Raw genomic sequence first — 24,038 nt, 5'->3', positions numbered from 1 at the left:
ATTATTGTTGTACAAAGGAGTATTTTTTAATTGAGTACTCTAAATATTAACTAGAATAGAGTTTTAAAATATAATACAATATAAAAATATTTTCATGTAATTGGTATTGTGCAGATTTCTATACTTTCCTTATGGCTAATACTAAAATCTGGGCAACATGGCAAGACTCTTATCTCTACAGCAATTAAAAAAAAAAAAATAGCTCAGCTGGTGTGAGGCTGGTGATGCTCCCCTGGAATCCCAACTACTCAGGGAGGCTGAGGTGAGAGGACCACTTCAGCTGAGGAGTTGGAGGCTATAGAAAGCTATGATTATGCCACTACAGTCCAGCCTGGGTAACAGAGTAAGACCATGTCTTTAAAAGCAACAGCAACAATGACAACAACAACAAAATCCAGATAAAATAAATACAAGCACTTAGAAGAGCTTAAAACCTGGCACATGGTCAGGACTCTGCATTTACCATTATTATTGCTAAATAGTTTTTTTGTTTGCTTGGTTTTTGGGGTGTGGGGAATGTGTTTTGTTTGTTAAAATCTCCACCCCACCAGCTCCCTCCCCTGCCCCCAAACACACACACAGGAAATAAGTGAAGTTTAAGAATTGAATGGTAGATTCTGGCTAGGTCTCTTTTGTAGGTCTCAATTATAGGAAATTACTTCTGAGAATAACTGCTAATATTTATGCAGTTAGTATATGCCGAGCACTGTTCTAAGTGTTTTACCTGTATTAACTCATTTAATCATTACTACTTCATAAGATAAATTCTATTCTTAAGGAAAGGGAGCCAAGAAGAATGAGTAACCTGCTCAAGGTCCCCTAACTCATAAGTGAAGGATACTTGGTTGGTCATTCTGTAAGGTATATTTAGCTTTAAGTCAAGTGTCAGTGACCCCTAAAAATAACATGCTTTTCATAGTTCATAGTTCAGATGGTAGAAAACGTGTGGCAAGCAGTGTGCTGCTAGGATCATTATTGCATATTAACATAGGAATCCGTTGTTACTAGAGTGTGCCTCCCATGTTTTTAGACTTACAGGGTTTGACTTCAAATACCTGCTGTGTGTCAGGTACTGTTCTATGTGCTATAGATCAGTTTTTTTTTTCAGTTTTTGGCTGGGGCTGGGTTTGAACCTGCCATCTCCGGCATATGGGGCTGGTGCCCTACTCCTTTGAGCCACAGGCACTGCCCTTTAAAATCAGATTTTTAAAATAAGACAGAAAAGAAATCCCTGTGTTTTTAAAAGTTAATCAGGTTTACTGAAGAAAAATATACAAATATGCAAAATACTCAGTAGGTTGCTAGATGTTTATTGTCTATAGAATCCTTTCATCAGGGTCTGTGTGGGGAAATCTTACCCACCACAGTAGCCTGCTGACTTTCCCTCCCCCCTCCCCAACTTCTTTTCCTTCCCACCTCAAATAACAGTTCATTCCATAAAATAAAATAAATGTTCCAGTGAACTGAGCAGAAAAGTTTGGCTTTAGAGACAGAAAAGGGCTAAAAAAAGTAGAAGCAAAAAACAGTGTATTAGTACTTTTAAAGTTACCTTTTGTATGGCAATGGAAGGGAAACATAACAGTAGAAAAATAACCTGATTAATTAATATCAAGTTACTTTCAGCTGCTTTTCTATGTGGGAGGATTAAAGTGGAAGGAACTTGTCTGGGAAATTGGCTGTTACTTTTCTGTTTTCTTGGAAGGTCAGATACCAATTTTAGAATTGAGGATATGGAACTTTAGCATGAGTGACTCCATTTTGGTCTGTAGTCTGTACTTTTGGGGGCTAATGCAGAGGGCCTATCCTTTCTATTTAGTGATTCTCCCATTTTGATCAGGCTCTCACCTGGGTAAGTGTAACTGAAACCTAGGGCACTACCCTCAGTTACCATCATTTTGGATTTCTGGTCTTAGCATGCCTGTTATAGGTTAGCATGTTCTCCTTATCATGCGTTTCTTTTGAATTTTTATTGTCCTAGCCAGAAAGAGACCATTATGAGACTGTTAAGACCATTAGAAGGATAATACCCAGAGTTTGGAGTATGCTCCTTAGCTAGGGTCTCCATGAACTGAAACAATTAAAATAAAATAGCCAGACCAGGAGTCTACCCATTTTAAGAAAGTAGTCTGCTCTACCATACCTGATGTATTTTTCTATGGGCAACAATAAGTATCATCAACTACACAGATTCTTTCCTGTTTAGTTCATAGATAATCTAGCATCCCATGACTGGTTTAAACTACGTTAGCCTCACTATACCTGAATGATAATAAAACTTATATTTTAAAACACAGGGTGAAGACATAGTATTGCAAAGAACATGTCAATTCCAAATGAGAAGTAGGTACATCCTGTTAGTAATTCATTTAAGAAACATCCATTTCCTTCTGAACCAAGCTTTGAGATGTCTCTAAGGAGTCAGATAAGTGCTGTGGACTTTGAGCCAACCAATGTTGTGTGCAGTAGAATTTTACCTAGGCCTCGAAGGATCTAAAGCAGTGGTTCTCAACCTTCCTAATGCTGCAACCCTTAATACAGTGAGTGCAAATTACCCACAGATGCTACCTATTGTGAAATTTTATCTACAGCATTATACTACCAAGTGAAAGAGGTAGGCATAAATGCATATATAAAAAGTAACAGGGGTAAGAATCTTACTGTGCTAGGGGCTCTTATTCTGACACTTTGGGGAAAAGTTGCCCTTAGCATGAAGTCAGCAACTTTGTGTACTGATTTGCAGGATGTGATGTTATGTGATTTTATTTATTTATTTAAGACAGTGTTTTGCTCTGTCACTTTGGGTAGAGCACAGTGGTGTCATCTCAGCTCACTGCAACCTCAGACCTCAAGAGTAGCTGGGACTACAGGCATAGGCCTCCATGCTGGGCTAATTTTTTTGCGTTTAGTAGAGACAGGGTCTCACTTTTGCTCAGACTGGTCTCGAACTCCTGAGTTCAAGTGATCCTCCTGCCTCTCCTTCCCAGAGTGCTAAGATTACCGGTGTGAGCCACTGCACCTAGCTTTATTTAAAATTTTTAAAAATCTGCTTCATTATAATAATCAGCTAAATCTGAGCACTTGTAAGAATCAATTATTTTTATTAAATACTACATACAAAAGAATGTTCCATATTTAGAGTATAAATGCATATAAAGTGAACAGTCATATACCTACCATTTGGTTCGAGAAATAGATCTTCAGCAGTACCTCAAAATCAATTCCATGTTGTACTCCTCCCCAGTCTGATTCCCTTTCCTCATTTCCCACCTACCAGGTATCCATGGATTTTGTTCTTATTTTCATGCTTGCCTTTATAACTTTACCACATATGGGTCATCAATATAATGTTTGAAACATTATATAAGTGGAATCGTACTATATTTATTCTTTTCCTATTTGCTTTTGATTTCTTTTGCCCAAATTGTGTTCCATTTTGATGTATTTAGTTATAATTCACTTTTGCCAGTATGTCCATTTTCAAGATTATATACTATCCCATATATGAATATAGACCATGTATTTATTCACTCTCTAGTTCAAGGGCATTTGGATGGCTTACAGCTATTTGTATTACAAGCATGGCTCTGTGAATTATCCTGTATGTGTCCTGGTGCACCTGTGAAGAGTTTCTTAACATATATACTCAGTAGTGGAATTCTTGCTCTTTTATTTTTTGAGATGGAGTCTTACTCTGTTGCCCTGGGTTGAGGGCTATGGCATAGTAGCTCACAGCAACTTCAAACTCTTAGGCATAAGTGATTCTCTTGCTTCATCCTCCCAAGAAGTTGGCACTATAGGTGTGCAACTAATTTTTCTATTATTATTATTATTATTTTTATTTTTTAATGGAGACAGGGTCTCAATCTTGCCTAAGTTGGTCTTGAACTCCTGAGCTCAAGTGATCTTCTAGTCCAGGGGTCCTCAAACTTTTTAAACAGGGGGCCAATTCACAGTCCCTCAAACCGTTGGAGGGCCGGACTATAGTTTAAAAAAAAAAACTATAAACAAATTCCTATGCACACTACACATATCTTATTTCGAAGTAAAAAAACAAAAGGGAACAAATACAATCACACCACCTCATGTGGCCTGTGGGCCCCAGTTTGAGGACCCCTGCTCTAGTCCCTGCCTCCCAGAGTGCTAGGATTACAGGCATGAGCCATGGAGCTTGGCCTTAGTAGTAGAATTCTTAAATCACAGGATATGCACATCACCATTCATTGGAGAAGGCCATTTGTTTTCAAAGCAGTTGTGCTAAATTTTATTTCCACGAATAGCATATAAGAGGGTGTGCAAATAATATATCCTCATCAAAATTTAATTATCTCTAATTTTTAACTTCTTGCCATCAATCTGGTGAATATAAAAATGATATCTTATTGTGGTTTTAATGTAACATTTCCCTGATTACTCATAAGGTAATGCCTTTTATATTTCTATTTGCTTTTATGTCTTCTGTGATGCACTTGTTCAAGTCTTTAGTTTCTAGTGGATTTTTTTCCTTAATAATTTTAGCACATTAGTATATATTCTGGATTCTATCATATGTGGCACATCTTTTCCATTTGATGGTTTATCTTTTCACTTATTTTATCCTATTCAAGATGGGTTCTTGCTTGGTCACCTAGCCTGGAGTGCCATGGTGCCATTGTAACTCACTGTAGCCTTGAACTCCTAGGCTCAAGTGATTCTCCCATCTCAGACTCCTAAGTAGCTAGGACTATAGGTAATGCCACTATGCCTGTCTAATTATTTCTTTAAATTTTTTGTAGAGATGGGGGATAGTCTCACTGTGTTGCCCAGGCTGGTCTTAAACTCCGGGGCTCAAGCCATCCTCCTTCCATCCGCCCCCCACCGTGGTGGGATTATAGGTGGCTACCTCAACTAGCCTTTTCACTCTCTTGATGTTGTCTTTGGAAATAGCAGAGGTTCCTAATTTTAATGCCACTGAATTTTGAAGTCTTATATGGTTCGTACTTTTGTGACTTCTCTAAAATATTACTCTCTACCTGGGATCATAAAGATATTAATCTGTTTTGTCCTCAAGTTTTTATATTCTTTAAACCACCAGGAAGTAGGGATTCAATTACATCTTTTCAGTGGTAGAACATCAAATGATAATCCAAACCCCAAAATATGTAACAGGTAAAAATCTAAGCAAAGTTAATAGAAATAGGAGAACGACAGAGAAGACTTTCTAACTTCTTTTTCTTAGCCCATGCAATAAGTAGTCTAGTCTATAATGACTACAAGGTAAATGGATTTCCTCAGAGAGTTGGGCCATACATACTTGTATAACTGTAAGCAGTAATCCTTGTTAATAAGATTAATAAGTTTGGCCAACAGATCTTTCCAGGCTGCAATTTCTGAATATAGAACAATAAACATAGAATGAAACAAAAACCACAAACATATAGAACTTAAAACATATGAAATTCTTATACCAAAGAGAAAACACAAACCAAAATCACAGTGTATGTAGAAATTAACACTAACAAACTTTGTATGAGAATGTATATAATACTGCTTTTTGGTGTTCCAGGAAATTTCCAGTGTTAAACTTATTAAAAATAATGGCAATGAATGCATTAAATATTAAACTAAGAAATTAGAAAAGGGAAAAAATAAATCTCAGAAATAAATGATAATGTAAGGAATTAATAAAGTTAAAGGCAGAAATTAATGAATTTGAAAAACAATAGAAATAATAAAAAAAAGCTTTGGAAGGGAGGCAGTAAAAGTAGAAAAACTGCTAGTTGTTAATCAGGAAGAAAAGGGGAAGAAACTTAGACAAATGTGAGATGAGGTGGGAAATACCATATAGAGAAGAATTTAAATTATTTTAAGGGAACTTTTAGCATAATTCTGCAAATAAATTAGAATAACCAAATAAATGGATGATTTTCTGGGAAAAACATAAGTTATCAAAATTAAGTCCAGAAAAGAATCTGCATATCAGTAACCACAAAAATTAAGAAAGTATTACAAAAAAGGGTAGGCACCCACCGTAGATTGCTAGCCTAGAATTTCATAACCAAATTCTTTAAAATCTACTGTGAATAGGTAATTACTACTACTTCTGTTGGGCTTTTCTAGAATGTAAGAAAGAAGGGAAACGTCCAAATTCTTTGAAACAGGGAAAATAACTAGCTATAGTTCAATCTTACATATAATATCAATTTTGAAATTAGGAATTAAAAAATTAGTGCGTAGGACTTCATGTTAACTACTGATACGATACATTTATCTTTGCTCTCCTCAATATTCACTAAATGATGATAAAAGAATTAAAAGGGGAAGGAAAAGGAAGCCAGGAACTGGGTGTTGAGGCATTCTTAGGACCAGAGTTCCAGAGAGGGAGGAAATATTCTAAAGTGGCAGGGGAAGTAGCCAATAAGACTTAGAACACTGGGGAATGAGTCATCTTTAAAATAGGTTACCTTTTGGAAGAGGAGAGAAATTAAGGAGAGAAATTAAGAGAATTAAATTTGGCTGTAATTAAAGGAAGCCTAGGAGATATCAAGGCTGTGCATTGGGATCACCACATCCTTCTCAGACCCACCATAATTTAGCATGTTTACAATAAACAAAAAGTACAGCAGAGCATACATGATATTAGTAAAATTCCAGTTAAATACATTGCACTATATGCACTCATGCCATATGTCCCCACATCTGTATTTGACTTTTCCTGGGTAGGAGAGCTAACCGCTTTTAGAGTGTGTTAGACAAATGGTCTATTAATTATCTCAATTGTTACCTTTCCAGTTCTTTTTTTTATTTTAAAGTCAGGATGGTCTTTAGACATTAGAATTTTTTTTTTTTTTTTTTTTGAGACAGAGTCTCAGTTGGTCACCTTGGTATGATGTTGTGGCATCTTACCTCACAGCAGCCTCTAAACTCTTGGGCTCAATTGATTCTCTTGCCTCAGTGTCCCAAGTAGCTGGGACTACAGGTGCCCGCCACAATGTCCAGCTATTTTTTTAGAGACAGGGTCTTACTCTGGCTCAGGCTGGTTTTGAACCTGTTAGCTCAGACAGTCCACCTGCCTCGGCCTCCAAAGTGCTGGGATTACAGGCGTGAACCACCACGGCTGGCAAGATTAGAATCTCTTTACCTACCTCAATCAATTTTATCTTCCTGTTTTGGCATTCCTATATGCTCCACTTGAAACATTATTTCCTGGAAGGAAGTCTTGTTTGCCTTTCTCACTTCTTGGACTCCTTCAGCTTGTGTAATGGGAAGAAACAGTAAATTCTCTTTTCATCCAGAGAAAAGATGAAACAGAAATATGGCAACTTTTAGCTATCTTTCCTTTTTTTTAGGAATTTCCTTTTTAAAAGGTAAGAAATTTTCCTGCCCTTGTTGCAACCAGTGGCATCAGTTTCTGTGTGTTCTTCCAGAGATATTTTACTTATGGAGAAGCAAATAGATATATTTTTCCTCTTTTATCTTTTATTTTATTTTTCATTTTTTTTTAATTTCAAGACAAGGTCTTGTTATTTGGCCTGCAGTGTAGTGCAGTGGTGCTGTCATAGTTCACTGTAGCCTTCAACTCCTGTGCTCAAGTGATTCTCCCACCTCAGCCTCCCAAGTGGCATGTGCCGCCACATCACGTTTTTGTTGTTGTTGTTGTTCTTTTGTTATGTTTTGCTTTTTTGGAGACAGGGTCTTGTTATGTTGCCCAGGTTGTTCTCAAATTTGTGATTTCTTGCGGTTCTCTCACTTCAGCCTCCCAAAGTACTAGGATTACGGGCATGAGCCAGCATGTCTGGCCTTATTTTTCTTTTTTTTATACAAATGTGCTTTTCCTGAAAATTTCTTCCACATGAACTTTATGGAGTTTTGTTGGCTTTTCTCTTGGTTTTATCTGAGAGGGCCTTTGATGCATTCTCTGTTCAGCAGAAGTGCTGTGGCTAGTGAGACAAAACAGTGATAAGGACTTGGCTACCTGGCCTGTGCTTCTGTTCTATACCTGTGTATCTGGAGAAGGCAGCTTAAGCACTTTGGTCCTGAGGATTTAGACCAGTTTTATGTCTGTAATCCCTCCTGATATCTTTTATGTGCTCATTTTCATATTTATTGGTAAAATTGTCTTTTTTCAAAGACAATATCCACACACTCCAGGTCCTGGCTATTGGAGCTTTTTTTTTTTAAATTCTTCTGACATTTCTGTGTGTGTGTTTTTTTAAAGCTAGTATCTATTTAAGGTTGAAAAGGGAATATGGAAAAATAAATTGAATTAAGATAGGAGAGGCTGGGTGTGGTGGCTCGTAATGCCTATAATCCCAGCAGAGGCAGGCAGGAGGATCCTGCGAGGCCAGAAGTTTAAGGTACAGTGAGCTCTGATTGCTGCACCCTGCACTCACTCTAGCCTGGTGATAGAGCAAGACCTTGTCTTTAAAAAAAAAAAAAAAAAAGAGCTGCATTGTTTTTACTTAAATATCCTTTTATAGTAACAACACTTCAAAAAATGTTATATAGTCCTTATGAGACTTTGCTTAAAGCTCATGTTTTCTTTTTTTTTTACACTGATTGCATTTGTTAAATAAAGTCCTTCTTACAATTGTGTCTTGCCTCTAAAAGGTGTGGCACACACCAAGACCCTATCCCCTTCCTCTTTCCCTCTCTCTGCTTTTCCTTTCCTCCACCCTACCCTCCTCCTTTCTCTCTCTGCTCTCCCCTTTCCCCACCCCCACTGTGTCATTGTCATTAATTGTCCTCATATCAAAATTGAGTACATAGGATTCATGCTTCTCCATTCTTGTGATCCTTTACTAAGAATAGTGTGTTCCACTTCCATCCAGGTTAATACTAAGGCTGTAAAGTCTCCATTTTTTTTAATAGCTGAATAGTATTCCATGGTGTACATATACCACAGCTTATTAATCCATTCCGGGGTTGTTTCCACATTTTGGGGATTGTAAATTGAGCTGCAATAAACAGTCTAGTGCAAGTGTCCTTAGGATAAAAGGATTTTTTTTCCTTCTGGGTAGATGCCCAGTAATGGGATTAAAGGATCAAATGGGAGGTCTAGTTTGAGTTCTTTGAGGGTTCTCCATACTTCCTTCCAAAAAGGTTGTTTTACTTTGCAGTCCCACCAGCAGTGTAAAAGTGTTCCCTTCTCTCCACATCCATGCCAGCATCTGCAGTTTTGAGATTTTGTGATGTGGGCTATTTTCGCTGGGGTTAGATGGTATCTTAGGGTGGTTTTGATTTCCATTTCTCTAATAATCAGGGATGATGAGCATTTTTTTGTATGTTAGCCATTCATCTGTCTTCTTTAGAGAAGGTTCTATTCATGTCTCTTGCCCATTGATATATGGGATTGTTGGCTTTTTTCTTGTGGATTAATTTGAGTTCTCTATAGATCCTAGTTATCATGATTCAAAATGTGCAAATATCCTTTCCCATTGTGTGGTCTATTTGCTTTGGTTGATGTCTCCTTAGCTGTACAGAAGCTTTCCAGTTTAATTAAGTCCCATTTGTTTATTTTTGTTGTTGCAATTGCCATGGCAGTCTTCATGAAGCCTTTCCTTAGGCCAATATCTTCCAGTGCTTTTCCTATGCTTTCTTTGAGGATTTTTATCATTTCATACCTTAAATTTAAGTCCTTTATTCATCTTGAATCAATTTTTGTGAGTGGAGAAATGTGTGGGTCCAGTTTCAGTCTTTTACATATGGTGGATATCCAGTTCTCCCAACACCATTTATTGAATAGGGAGTCTTTCCCCCAAGGTATGTTTTTGTTGGTTTATTGGAAATTGGGTGGTTGTAAGATGTTAGTTTCATTTCCTGGTTTTCTATTCGATTCCAAATGTTTATGTGTGTATTTTTGTGCCAGTACCATGCGGTCTTAACCACTATGGCTGTAGTACAGCCTAAAATCTGGTATGGTGATGCCTCTGGCTTTGTTTTTATTACTAAGAACTGCCTTAGCTATACGGGGTTTTTTTCTGGTTCCATACAAAACACAGAATCATGTTTTCCAAGTCTTGAAAGTATGATGTTGGTATTTTAATAGGGATGGTATTAAATTGGTAGATTGCTTTGGGAAGTATAGACATTTTAACAATGTTGATTCTTCCCAGCCATGAGCGTGGTATGTTCTTCCATTTGTTAATATCCTTGGCTATTTCCTTTCTTAGGATTTCATAATTTTCTTTATAGAGGTCCTTCACCTCCTTTGTTAGATATACTCTTAAGTATTTCATTTTCTTTGAAGCTATGGTGAAGGGGGTTGTGTCCTTAATTAGCTTCTCACCTTGACTGTTATTGGCATTTACAAAGGCTACTGACTTACAGACATTGATTTTATATCCTGAGACATTACTATATTTTTTGATTAGTTCCAGGAGTCTTGTGTTTGAGTCTTTGGGGTTCTCTAAGTATAAGATCATGTCGTCAGCAAAGAGGGAGAGTTTGACCTCCTCTGCTCCCATTTGGATGCCCTTTATTTCCTCGTCTTGCCCAATTGTATTGGCTAGAACTTCCAGCACTATGTTGAAAAGTAATGGTGACAGAGGACAGTTTTGTCTTGGTTCCAGTTCTAAGAGGAAAAGCTTTCAGATTTACTCCATTCAGTAAAATATTAGCGGTGGGTTTGTCGTAGGTAGCTTCAATCAGTTTCAGTCTTTCGATGTGAGGTGTTTCCTGCAGACAGCAAATGGATGGCTTGTGTTTTTTAATCCAGTCAGCCAATCTATGCCTCTTCCGTGGGGAATTCAAGCCGTTAACATTTATTGAGATAATTGATAAGTGTGGTAGTGTTCTATTCATCTTATTTTGTGAGAGTCTATTGCTTAGTTTTATCTTCTGCATCATTGTGGAAGTTAGGTTCTGTCCTTTAATTTCTGAGTTTTTACTTCGCTGTTGATGCATTGTGGTGGTCAGTGTGTAGAACAGGTTGAAGTATTTCTTGGAAAGCTGGTCTTGTGGCGAATTTCCTCAATGTTTGTATATCAGTAAATGATTTGATTTCTCTGTCAATTTTAAAGATTAGCTTATTAGCAGGATATAGAATTCTGGGCTGGAGATTATTCTGTTTAAGTAGATTAAAGGTAGATGACCATTGTCTTCTTGCTTGAAAAGTTTCATTAGAGAAGTCTGCAGTCTCCCTGATGGATTTGCTCCTGTAGGTCAACTGGCACTTACTGCTGGCAGCTTGCAGAATCTTTTCTTTTGTCTTGACTTTGGACAGGTTCATCACAATGTACCTGAGCTGATGTTGGAGAGTAAGCAGAGGCTACATGGTACAGGGCTGCTGTGTTCAGGGTGTCACTTTGAGTACAGTATCCTGAGCTACATTGATGTCGTATTCAAATTGGAGGTTTTCTAATTTAGCAGTTGTGGAAGTAATTGGGAGATTCAAATTGTAGCTATAATGGATTAGAAGTCAGAATTTCTGCGATAGTGAGACAGAGGGGAGCCAATAAAGAACTCAAGCTGAATGGTTGTCATGGATGTGGGTGGCTGTCTTCTCACCTCAGAACACAAAATGTGGGAATGACCACAATAGCAACAAGAAGTATTTATGTTTGAGATAACAGTGCTCTTGACTTTAAAAACGAGATGGTATTTTAGACAGGGAAGTGTTAGGTTCGTAGCTTAGGTATGTCAAATCCCACTATTGTCCATACCCCCTTAGCTGCTTATTCAATTCTAGATGAGACACCGTAGACAAGGACAAGCATAGCAGGAGTCCTATGATCTCTTAACAGCTTCCTTTCCACGTAGCCAGCTGCTCCTCCTCTCCCAAGGCTTTTTACAGCCCTTGCCTCTTATAGGTTGCAGTTTCCTACATCAACTGGGTTCTGAGCAGATTCCCCACAGATGGATAGCGAGGCCTTGGGAGATCTTTTCCTGGTTTCCACTTGTTCATGAGAAGGTTAAATAAGGTATCCTCCCTAATCCTGAAGTTTTTCTAAGTGACATTAACTCAGGCCACAATATTATGATGCTTCTGAATTTATAACGTGATTATACAACAATTTGATGTTTCTTTGTATTCTGTGGGATATTCTGGGCTGGTCTGCTGTTCTTGATGGGGCAGTTCTTCTTAAAGTCTCCCCTGGGTTCACTTGTGTTGGCTGCATTCAGCTAGTTGGTTGGCAGTGGCTAGACTCAATTAGGACAGTGGGTCTCTCTTTCTACATACTACCCTTTATTCTCAAAGAGGCTAGACCAGCTTCTTTACATTGTTCTAAGAGAGCAAGCCTCCACAATGCCTAACATTTTATTTAGCCTCTTTTTGCTTTGAATTTGCTGTGTCCTATTGGCCAAAGCAAGTCACATAGCCAAATCTAATGTAGGTATGAAAGGGGCATTCCACAAAAGCACGAACATGTGAGGTGTGCCTCATTAAGGTCACTAATATAACAGTTTGTCACAGCCTCCAAGCTAAATTATCTATCGTCTCCAGTGAGGATTTCCCAAGGTGGTTTTGTTCAAAATGTTCTCATGGAACTATTTGGAATTATCAATCTAATATGCTTATGTTATAATTCATTTGGGACTGTACAAGTTTGATTCACAAAATTACAACCCCTGGGTAGATAGTGAAACAGACTAAATTTAATTTAAAAAAAAAAAAAAACAATAACTATTCTTGGCAGAGTCTAGTCTTATATTTCAAGATAGCAAAATAAAATTCAGAATGTGGTACCTTCTTTGAGACCTCTACTGTTCTTCATAAATGGAAATACTTGAGTAGCTTTTGATTTTCATATTAGTCTTAATGTGGAAAAATAAACATTAGTAATTAATTTACTTAAGAGAAAATTTACATTTATATTGCAATAGTCTAATATAATGTTTAATAACTTCTATTGGGGGGTTGTTTTTTTTGTGTGTGTGTGTTTTGTTTTTTGTTTTTTTTTAGCTCTTCAGAGAAGTAAGAATAATGAAGATTTTAAATCATCCAAACATAGGTATTTTCTGCTTTTTTAAATACTTTGGGTCTAAATGCTCTTTTGAAAACATGTCATAAAGCTAAATATATATTTCAGAAATAATAGAAAGAGATGTTTTCCCTTGAAATTATTGATTGTTGATATTTGCTTTTTGAAATTAATAAAAACAAGTTAAAAAGCTTTAGGTATTAAACATTTGAATTTAAAGCTTTAACACAGTAGAAACATCTATATAATCATAACTAATTTTATGATATTTTAATACATTAGAAAATATAATTGTATTTTTAGAAAAAATAATTGTATTTCATTTGTAGATAGAAAGGGAATTCTAGGAAGTCAGAATTAATAATCTTTTGAAAGGTATAATACTTTTTTTTTTTTTTTTTTGAGACAGTCTTACTGTGTTGCCCTTGGTAGAGTACAATGGCGTCACAGCTCACAGCAACCTCAAACTCTGTGGCTTAAGCGATTCTCTTGCCTCAGCCTCCCAAGTAGCTCCCATTGTAGCACCCGCCACAATGCCCGGCTGTTTTCTTGTTGCAGTTGTCATTGTTGTTTAGCTGGCCTGGGCCAGGCTCAAACCCGCCACTCTCGGTGCATGTGGCTGGCACCGTAACCACTATGCTACGGGCACCGAGCCGTGTAATACTTTTTGTTGTGACTAAGTTCTTGAAAAAATACTTGTATACTGATCATATTTAAAATTGGAATATTTGCTATCTGATGGGATTTTGATAGGAATTGTTTTATAAATAAAGCAAAGAATTGTTTTTTATGTCCTCTGTGTGCATTGCTTTGTGCTAGGTGCTGTGAGGTAGGTTTAAAAATGAGGAAGTACCTCCACTCAGCAATTGTAAGCACATGAAACAAGCAAATGACTTAATACTGACCCTACTCTAATACATCCAATAAAAATTTTTGATCCCACATCAAAAGTTTATGATTATTATATCATAATAAGGGTCTTTGTAAACTATTTAACTGCTATATATGTGTATGTATTTTATTGTTGATAGCTCCTATAATCTAAAAATAGCATTTCAAGAGCAAAATTACTTTTTTTTTTTTGAGACAGAGTCTCAGTATGTGGCCCTCAGTAGAGTGCTGTGGCATCATAGCTCACAGCAACCTCCAACTCTTGGGCTTAAGTGATTCTTTTGCCTCAGCCCCCCAAGTAGCTGGGACTACGGGCGTCCACCACAACACCTGGCTATTGTTTGGTTGTAGTTGTCATTGTTGTTTGGCAGGCCCGGGCTGGGCTGGAACCCGCCACCTTTGGTGTATGTGGCTGGTGCCCTAGCCGCTGAGCTATAGGCGCCGAGCCAGCAAACTCACTCTTAAGACAGTGCATTTTACTATTAATGTCAGTTGTAGGAAATGAGGGGGGGGATGTTTAGTGTTAAAGTTTGCCTATCAAGAATGCTTCAGGCACAAGGAGGAGAAGAATAATATGGAACCACAGGAAGGAAAAAGCTTTTACACAGAGCTGCTTATTTTGATTGCATACTTTTTATTTTTTTTTAAATTCTTTTTTTTATTTTTTTGTTGTTGGGGATTCATTGAAGGTACAATAAGCCAGGTTACACTGATTGCAATTGTTAGGTAAAGTCCCTCTTGCATTGATTGCATACTTTTAAACAAAAGATTTATGCCCTATTTCATAAAATCTAAACCACCATCAATTAAAAGGCATTTTTTTTTATATACTACTAAGAAAAATGGTACCATGCTGATATCAGGGATATTAATTAAAATAGACATCTTAGAATCAGCGAAATATAGTATGTTTGAAGAAAAGGGATAATTAGGAGTATAACCTTCTTTCTTTGCTTTTTATTTCTAAGCTAGCCAGCCAGATTCTATAAAAAACATTATCCCTACTGCCTAGGACTAGCTAACTTATAAACATATCTGTTTTCTTTCTGAATTATTTAAATTATTAGAGTTCTTTACTTACTAAATGGTATATCTTTGATAACAGGTTGACATTTTTAAAAATTCTTATTGCATTAAAATAGTTTTCCCCAAAGAGCAACAATTTGCATTGCATTATTAGAAAGGTTTTTATACTATTTACCAGCATATATGTCTTTAAAAAATTTTTTTTATGAGACAGAGCCTCAAGCTGTTGCCCTGGGTATAGTGCCATGGCATCACAGCTCACAGCAACTTCCAACTCCTGGGCTCAAGCGATTGTCCTGTTTCCACCTCCCAAGTAGATGGGACTACAGGCGCCTGCTACAACGCCCGGCTATTTTTTGGTTGCAGCCATCATTGTTGTTTGGCCTGGGCTGGATTCGAACCCGCCAGCTCAGGTGTATGTGGCTGGCGCCTTAGCTGCTTGAGCCACAGGCGCCGAGCCCGGCATATATGTCTTAGCATTCTTAAATAGTTTTTCTTGGCAGTTTGAACATGAGTTTACCAAACATTTATTGATGACGTTGCGAGGTATTTGTCTGGCTTAAAACCCTATTAAAATATCAGAAAATCACCTGCAATATAAAAGACTAGCATCCTCCCCTCTTCTTGTGTAAATTTAATTTTAAAGTAAACATTAACAAAATAAAATAGATAAGCTCAGTGGTGACTTCAGAGATTCACTTCGGTTTCATTTTAAAATGTTCATCTTTCTAATTGATATGTTTTTATGAATTAGCAGTAAGAAATATTTCTGTCTGGAACAAGGGGCTTATGTAGCAAAATCGCACTGACCTACTAAAACTCATTGATGTCTAAGAAAAGTTTTTTTATTTTTAATTAATTGCAGTACAATCCTCTTCTTTCTATCTCTGGCTTCAGAATAGTAACAAAGAAATCTTATTCTTTGAGAGTTGTGATAAGTTTTCCAAGCAACAAAGGTCTGAAGTGAAATTATATCTTTAAAGACATAATGACAAGTGACTGGATGTGCAGTTGCAGTTGAGTAGATCTGAGTGATTGCTACAGGTTGAGAGACATAAGACCACTTTCTCTAAGGTACAAAGGGTGAGGTGGCAGGAGGACAGGTAGCCAACTGGCAAATAAAGAACACTGACAACTGTAACAGGAAGCAAGCACAGATAGCTCTTGCTAGACTGCTGAGCACATGCTGAAGTCACATTGAGCACCAAGAAGTGATTTTTATGGAATTTCGTGCTTTCTATAAAAACTTTTCTATTGTAATATTTGATAAAAATCCCCTTGAGAGCGTTTTTAGAGGGCCAGCTATTAAAATCTTTAACAGGGAAAAAGTTACTTTTGATAGTTACAGTTTATATGTGCATGGTTTGTGCATACATAGATTGGTTTCTTTTTCTTCTGTCTCCTGCCTTACCCCAGTGAAGTTATTCGAAGTCATTGAAACTGAAAAAACACTCTACCTAATCATGGAATATGCAAGTGGAGGTAAGAATATGTATGTATATTGGGTTTTTTTCCTTTCTTCCCTTGTAAAAGAATATACAATCATACTGCCCATGTGAATAATCATTAAGGTTTCTTTAACATCCATAGTCATAATATACTAGGACGAGAGTTGGAAAAGCTCTTAGCAATTTTGTGGGTTGCCATTAAGTGTTTCTCTCTTAGCTTTATTAATTGATAATATCCAAGACCTGGATTTTTTTTTTTATTGTGGTAAAATATACATCACATAAAATTTACCATTCAAATAATTCCAGTGTACAGTTTAGTGGCTTTATGTTCACATTGTTTTATACCCCTCACCACCGTCCATCTCCAGAACTATTTCATCTTACAAAAGTGAAACTCTGTTCCCATTAAACAGTAACTTTTCCTTACTCTCCCTCCAGTTCTAGGCAACCACCATTCTACCCTCTGCCTCTATGAATTTGACTGTCACTGTAGGTACTTCATATAGGAGTTGCAGTTTGTCCTTTTGTGACTACCTTATTCACTTAGCATGATGTCTTCAAGGTTCATTCATGATGTGGCATGTGTTGGAATTTCCTCCCTTTCTAGGGCTGAATAGTTTTCCATTGTATGTGGAACACACATATTTTGTTTATCCCAAGTATTTGGTTTTTAAAATGTGTTAATGCATTAGTTTGTTTAAAGTGTGTACTGTGGTTTAAGATGTTTTTCTTTATCATATTTTAATACGTCATTAGTGTCTCATCTTTTCAAAGGTCAGAAATCAAGGTTACAGTACATGTAACTAGATTTTTTCCTTAAAGATTAAGGACTTGTAATTATTTGCCTAAAAGCTTGTAAAAATGTAGACATTTTCTGAAATGCATGTGTGTAGTGTCTTATAAAGATTCTCATCTATGGTTGAGGTTGGTTTTTGGACAGCATGTGAGTTTTATTATCTGTGGAGGGCAGAAGGTTTCTTGTTTATCTTTTTGTGTTTTCTGCCTCTAGCACAGTGCCTGGCATATAGTAGACACTCAACAAATAAGAATTAGATGTATGAAATTATAAACTAGTGGGTACATATTCTGCTGAACTTAACAGTATAGTAGTTATATCTCATCATTAGCATTTTGATCCATACTGTAAAGTCTGGAGATAGAATGTACAGCCTCATTGTAGTGATTTTAAGCCATTAAATAAGAGACTGTAAACCTATTATGAGAAAGAATGAGTTTTAGTAGGCATACCTTAGTCATACTCCAGATTCTTTATTAGTTGTGTATTTTATGTTTTGAATGTGTATTTGAGAATTTGGTTGGGATTTTCAAACTTCAGGAGTTGCAGGAAAGATCAAAAGTTAATTGTAGGACCAAAAGTCTATATGGAGTTCTAATACTTTCTGCTCGTCTTACAGGCAGACAACATAGGGTAATGTTTATAGCCTTCTAATTATGTGGCCTCTGCAGTGTACAAAGTGCTTTATTTTACTGGATGGCCTTTGATTTTCCCCGTGACTCTGTAATGTAGCTGGGCAGTGAACAATGGTCTTTTACCTTTGAGGAAATGGAGGCTGAGAAGCTGTGTTGCAGACTCAGTGCCTGGCCTGGACCCCCAGCCTCTTACAACATGTAGCTTGTCTGGTTTATCAGTCTGTTACAGCTTTCTTTTCCCATATATTTTAGATACCTGGCTCATAGAGTTTACTCACGTAGGGACGAAGCGGAAATGACTGAGAAGCATCCAGGTTTAATAGAAAGAGGATGGGCTTTGGAAAAGCCAGACATGGGGTAAAGCCAGCCAGTGGTCCTCATTGACCTGACAAATAACATGTCGCACTGAGCTTCACAGTGGACTTGATGACCTAGCCCTCTTAGAAGGCTCAGTGTGTTGTGCAGCATTATGACAGCATTTAATCAATTAGTGGTAGGTTAGTGGTTTTGGTTTTGTGCTGTTTGTTTTAATCAGCTCAATAAAACACTGTCAATTTCTAGGACATCTGTTTTATTATAGATGTGCTTGCCTTTGGAAAAAGTTTCATTAAACTGACTATCCATCCCCATTCGGGCTGATGCCTTTTGATTTGATAGAATCATAGAATTTTAGAATTAGAATCTTGGAAATTATCTAGGGCAACTGCCTAATTTTTACGGATGAAACCGAAGCTTACATTGGTCAATGTCAAGGGTTCCATAGCTGGTTAGTTACAGAACCTGAACTAGAACTAAGGGCTCTTTGAACTGTGCTGTCCAGGTATGTCCAGCCACCCATTCCCTGAGCTAGGCAGAACCATTATTTTTTGTTGTTGGGTTTTTTCCTTTCTCTCTCTAAAAAATAGCCTTAGAGGCTTTCAGTTCAGCTACTTAATCTGCATGTTAATACATTTTTAATAAGGAATAAGAAATATCTAGGTTGAATTCCTGGTTTAAACGTTGAACTTCTAATGTGTAACCTAGTAATTATGAGTGTGACTTTGTTTCCAGAAATCTTAATCTTAAGAGGCTTATATTGCATTTGGACTTAGAAAAACTATTTTAAAATTATATTGACAGATTTGGACTTTTATCTATGTTACTATACAACAGCTAGTGAGCTTAATACATTAATTTTTTTGATAAAGTCAAAACTGATATCTGTATGATTGCACACATCCTTAGTTGTTTAAACTTATTAACTACTTGTTTTGACATTGTGTTCTTTTTTGCAAATAGGTCATTTGCCTAGAAAATGCTGACATTTTACTGAGCTGACATTGAACTTCATGATCTGTCATAGTTAAATGAATTGGACAGTGTAAATTGATAGTATGTAATGCCTTGTAAAAGATAATTATACAATTACATGATAATATGTAAATATATATTCCTATCCATTATTTAAACGTGTTTTTAGAGAGTTAAAGTTAAGAGTTTAAAAGTCAGAGACGTTAATATATAATTCAAGTATCACAATATTTTAGTTGAATGTTGTCACTAAGCTGGTGAAGATATTCCTCATGCGTGAAGTAGATATGTTCTTTCCCTAAAACACTTTGTATCTAATTTTCTAAATTAATATTCTTTTTGTTGATTTCAGAGGTGACGTTTATTCTAAACTGACATTAATTCTATAACTAATAATATATTCTTTGCAAGGTCACTTCTCTTCCTTAAAGAATATTGTATAAACTGCCACTGAGATGTCCATCCACAGGTTCTTTTGGCTCACCTCTCCGTATCCTGAGCTCCCACTTCTCACCACTACTGTGCTTTCTGCTCTCATCGTAGTCACTCTCATTCCGGTCATTCTCATTCTTCGCTCCTTTATGGGACTAGTCTCCCAGTTGGTCCCCCTGTCCCTGCCCTTCATCCCAGCCTCTTTCCTTTTCTGGAAGCCTGTGATCTTTATGAGAGGTCAGTCCTTTCATCTTCTCTGCTTCTTGTCTCACTTAGAGTGAAGCCATAGTTCTTACCAAGGCCTATAGGACTCTTGCCCTTGATCACTCTACGCCAACCCTCTGGCTTTCTTGCTGTTTGTTACTTGCTATAGAATCTTACCCCAGATAACTACCTTGTCCATTATCTCCAGTGGTCAACAGAACACAAGCAGGCAAGTGCATACACACATACACACTCACTCTCTCTCCCTCCCACCCATCCTCTTTCTCACATCCACTTATTTTACTTGTTTCTTTCCCCTCCTTTTTCTCCACAGCACTTGTTATCCTCTGACATACTATATATTGATTTGTTTCCTTACTGGAATATAAACTCCATGAAGAAAGGGACTTTTTTGTGTCCACTGCTACATTTCCCCAGATTGTAGAATAGTGCCTAGCCATTAGTAGGCCCTCAATACGTATTTGTTGAATGAAAGCATATACTCAGGAAATGCATTTGATATTAGTGAAGACATCCTCTTTTTAACACACATAACTTCATCCATTTTGACTTTTCATTGCTTAATGTTTATTAAAGCATATTGAAAACGTATACCCTTTTAAAATAAAAGTTATGTAATTTAAACATCCAAGAACTCAATTTTAAGGTTTTTCTCCAGATTTTATTGTTGAACTTAAAATAGTTGAACTTAAGGCCAGTTTAGTTTAAATTCCACATATTTCTGGCTGACTTCATGCCTATATGTAAAAAATAAGAGCATTACTAAAAATGAGGCATTATCAATTTATGGGAAGATTGATGCTTGGAGTGGAGTTTCTGCTTATTTTCTTTTCTCTCAATTATAGGTGAAGTGTTTGACTATTTGGTTGCACATGGAAGAATGAAGGAAAAAGAAGCAAGAGCTAAATTTAGACAGGTATGAATTACTACTTTTTTTTTGCAGTTTTTGGCTGGGGCTGGGTTTGAACCTGCCATCTCCAGCATATGGGGCGGGAGCCCTACCCCTTTAAGCCACAGGCGCCGACCTTTTTTTAAAAAATTTTTTGAGACAGAGTCTCACTTTATCACCCTCGGTAGAGTGCTGTGGCGTCACACAGCTCACAGCAACCTCCAACTCTTGGACTTAGGTGATTCTCCTGCTTCAGCATCCCAAGTTGCTGGGACTACAGGCACCCACCACAATGCCTGGCTATTTTTTTGTTGCAGTTTGGCCAGGGCAGGATTTGAACCCTCCACCCTCGGTATATGGGCCCGGTGCCCTACTCACTGAGCCACAGGCGCCGCCCTGAATTACTATGCTTTTATTTTGTTAATTTAATAAAGTTACCGTGCTTAGATCCTGAAGCGAACAAGTGTTTGCTTACAAGCATTTGTAGATGGAGTGATTAGCCATTCAGTTCAACAAAAATGCATTAAGTGTCCTTCATGCCTAAGGCGCTTTGCTAGAGATAGCCATGTGTTGTATTCCTAGCTTTTTAATGTCAATGTTAGTGTCAATTGTAACTTTCACTTTTGACAATTAAGCCTTAACAATCTAGACCTTTTCAAAAATATCTATTATTAATTAAAACTATTGAACATTTTTAGCAAGAAGAATGACACAGTACCCAAATTCATTATTAGTTTTGTCTTACATGAGCCAAGACCAAATACAACTTACTCTGTTAATTAGTGATTTTCCTCTTTGCTTTGTCTTTAAGGAGACAGGAGTTTTAATGAGTGGGTCTTAAGTGCAAAGGTGACTCAACTCTTATGTCTTTATTAATAATAAGTAGTGGTATTGATTGATAATGGCAGGCACTGGGATGAGTGCTTTACCTACAGGAGGTCTTGTTGTGTGGCCAAGGCTGGATTCAAACTCTTGGTTTCAAGTGATGTATCTGCCTTGGCCTGCTGAGTAGCTGAGACTGCAGGCATGTGCATTGTGCCGGGCTTCAGATTTTTATTTTAAATTCCCTTCCATAGACTCAGAGACCTGACTCCTCTGATTCCAAAACTCAAAGTTATAATCATTATGTTGTGCATATTAGACTATGAATCAGCAAACTCTTTATGTAAAAGGCCACATAGTGAACATTTTAGGCTTTGTGGTCCATATGGTCTCTGTTGAAACGATTTTACTGTCCTCTTGTAGCATAGAAACAATTGTAGCCAATGATCATGACTGTATTCCAAGAAAGCTTTATTTACAAAAACAGGGATGGAGGGTGTATAACACACTCTGTGGGTGAGGGGCCAGAAATTTTTAATTATTTGAGGAACTTATTCGTTGGATCAGGAAAGATGGTTTGTGTATGTGTGCTTTTACATTTAATGGCTTGATTTACAGTGCTTAGAATTAATGTAATCCCTTCTCATTGCTGCAGTTTTTGCCTAAGACAGCTCCTTTAGATCTGGAAGAGTCAAGCATATTGGTGTTTCTACTTTTCTCTCTTTCCAATGCCATGCATTTTTTCTGTTTATGACAAGGAATGTAGGCCCGTCTTTCCATATTCATGAGCAGATGGATTTTCCTCCTCCTTCCTTCACCATTCCCATCCTGGTTACTACTTACGCCATTTTAGTTTTTTTGGTTGAGCTTTTGTTCTTTTCAGAGAAAAAGAATAGATTCTTGGCTCTATTTTCTTTATCTCTTTCTTCATTGGTGCCTCTGTTCTTTCACATATGACCGAAAGTGAATTAGGCTAACATTCAAATTTTAACTGAGACAACATCCATGTTCTCAACCTTTGTTTAGAAATCCCTGCTGATAGCTTAACAACGTGACACATCTATAATCAGTCCTTCCCACTCAAGGGGCTAAGATGGGAAGATTGCTTGAGCCCAAGAATTTGAAACTAACCTGAGCAAATATAACAAGACCTTATCTCAAAAAATAAATATACATGGAAAATACCAAAGACTAGGAGCAAATACAAAACACGAGATATTATCTTTATTTAGTGATAATATGGACATATATTGTTTATACTTTTCTATATTTCCTAAAATTTCTATAATAAGACTTTAATATTAGAAAAGGATATTTTTTAAAAAATTTATCAGTAAATGATAAATTTCAGTAAAACAGTTGTTTAGCAGTGCTAACTAACCATAGGAATAATTGCAAGTTGACTAAAGCACGCTACCTGCCCTCTTTATCAATAGAGGGCGTAGTAGTTTTCATAGTTCACATACGTTACAACATTGAATCTTTCCATATTAAGGAAGAGGAAACTGATCCTCAGGTTAAGTCAGTGTATTAATTATCCATAATTTGGTTTTGAGTAGGTTATACAGTCACAGAAAGGTTGCACCATAGCCATCTGGTACTCCAGATGCAGCGTATTTGTTATATCCTTGCATTACACTTAATAAGTGTACCTACCTCTTCTTGCCCTCATCCCTAAATTTGTCCAGATTGAAAAGTTCAAAGAGTATGAAAATTGCTTTTAGAAATCCACACATTAAATGCTTACTGAGTATTTGTGTGTGTGTGAACATTAACGAAATTATTTTTGTCTTAATTATAAATCTGTACCTGTGGTGACTGACCCTTGCATTTCTCCTTATTCAGATCGTGTCTGCAGTCCAATACTGCCATCAAAAACGGATCGTTCACAGAGACTTGAAGGTGCGTAGAAAGGATTCCTAAGTGCATACTCTATTTTTCTGTGTTAAATTCTCTTATTACACAAATGAGGTATAGGTTAGATTTTACTATTAAATAAGACAAAAATAAATCCTTTAATAATTGAATCCTTTTAATCAAGTTACAGTAGAGCATTAAAAATAAATAAAAGTGAAGTTTATGAGAGGTATTTTACATTTTAGTTAAGGTGGCTGGTGGCTAATTTCTGGAAGATAATCATTATGTAACCAAAAAGATGGGGCCTCTAAAAGTGGATGATCACACCTGGACCTTGTCCTCAGTGCTGCCTGGCACTTCTTTTTGGCTTTGCTAAGCAACATTGTCTGTCTTATATTAAAAGCAGTGCCTATTTGAAACCTCTTTCACATCCTGGAATAGGATGAGTTTTCATATTTTACACAGAAAATGGAAACACCAGGCAGAAACTCCCTTAGTTTTTGAGTAGGCCTTCAAACCCAGCTGCATCTGCACCCATCTTTCACCTCTTGTTATAGGAAAGTGGGGCACCTCTGTCTCTGTGTTCTGGATGTGTCTTCCTGCTTGGGCTATGCTCTTTCTGATGCCTCTTTTCACTCCATTTTTTCATTCACTCTCTCTGCTGGCTTCTCACAAGTATCATTTACAAAAGCTCGAGTCTATACCTCCCCCTCCCCGTCTTTACATATTCTAGATATGAGCTCTTTATTGGTTGTATTTATTCCAAATACCATCTCCTACTCTGTGGGTTCCTGACTTGGGATCACCAGGCTTTCCATTGGCCAT

The 24,038-nt window shown here is 37.0% G+C and overlaps 1 protein-coding gene across 12 annotated transcripts in view; it reads left to right on the top strand.

Moving 5' to 3' along the window:
- MARK3 (microtubule affinity regulating kinase 3) overlaps positions 1 to 24,038 on the top strand; it is a 77,862-nt gene that overhangs the window by 24,980 nt on the left and 28,844 nt on the right. For 10 of the 12 annotated variants that reach the window (XM_053601444.1, XM_053601442.1, XM_053601443.1 and 7 more), the window contains 4 exons: positions 12,881 to 12,929; positions 16,233 to 16,298; positions 20,491 to 20,561; positions 23,202 to 23,258. In XM_053601444.1, coding sequence (XP_053457419.1) covers positions 12,881 to 12,929; positions 16,233 to 16,298; positions 20,491 to 20,561; positions 23,202 to 23,258 — 243 coding nt within the window. Of the gene's footprint in view, positions 1 to 2,321; positions 2,341 to 11,786; positions 11,898 to 12,880; positions 12,930 to 16,232; positions 16,299 to 20,490; positions 20,562 to 23,201; positions 23,259 to 24,038 lie in introns of those variants that run through there. The other 2 variants (XM_053601448.1, XM_053601445.1) reach the window with 2 other exon arrangements.

Source organism: Nycticebus coucang, chromosome 9 (assembly GCF_027406575.1).
Source record: "Nycticebus coucang isolate mNycCou1 chromosome 9, mNycCou1.pri, whole genome shotgun sequence".
Classification (NCBI taxonomy): domain Eukaryota; kingdom Metazoa; phylum Chordata; class Mammalia; order Primates; family Lorisidae; genus Nycticebus; species Nycticebus coucang.
The sequence above is the reverse complement of the archived record's forward strand: the minus strand, read 5'-3'. Positions and strand labels throughout refer to the sequence as shown.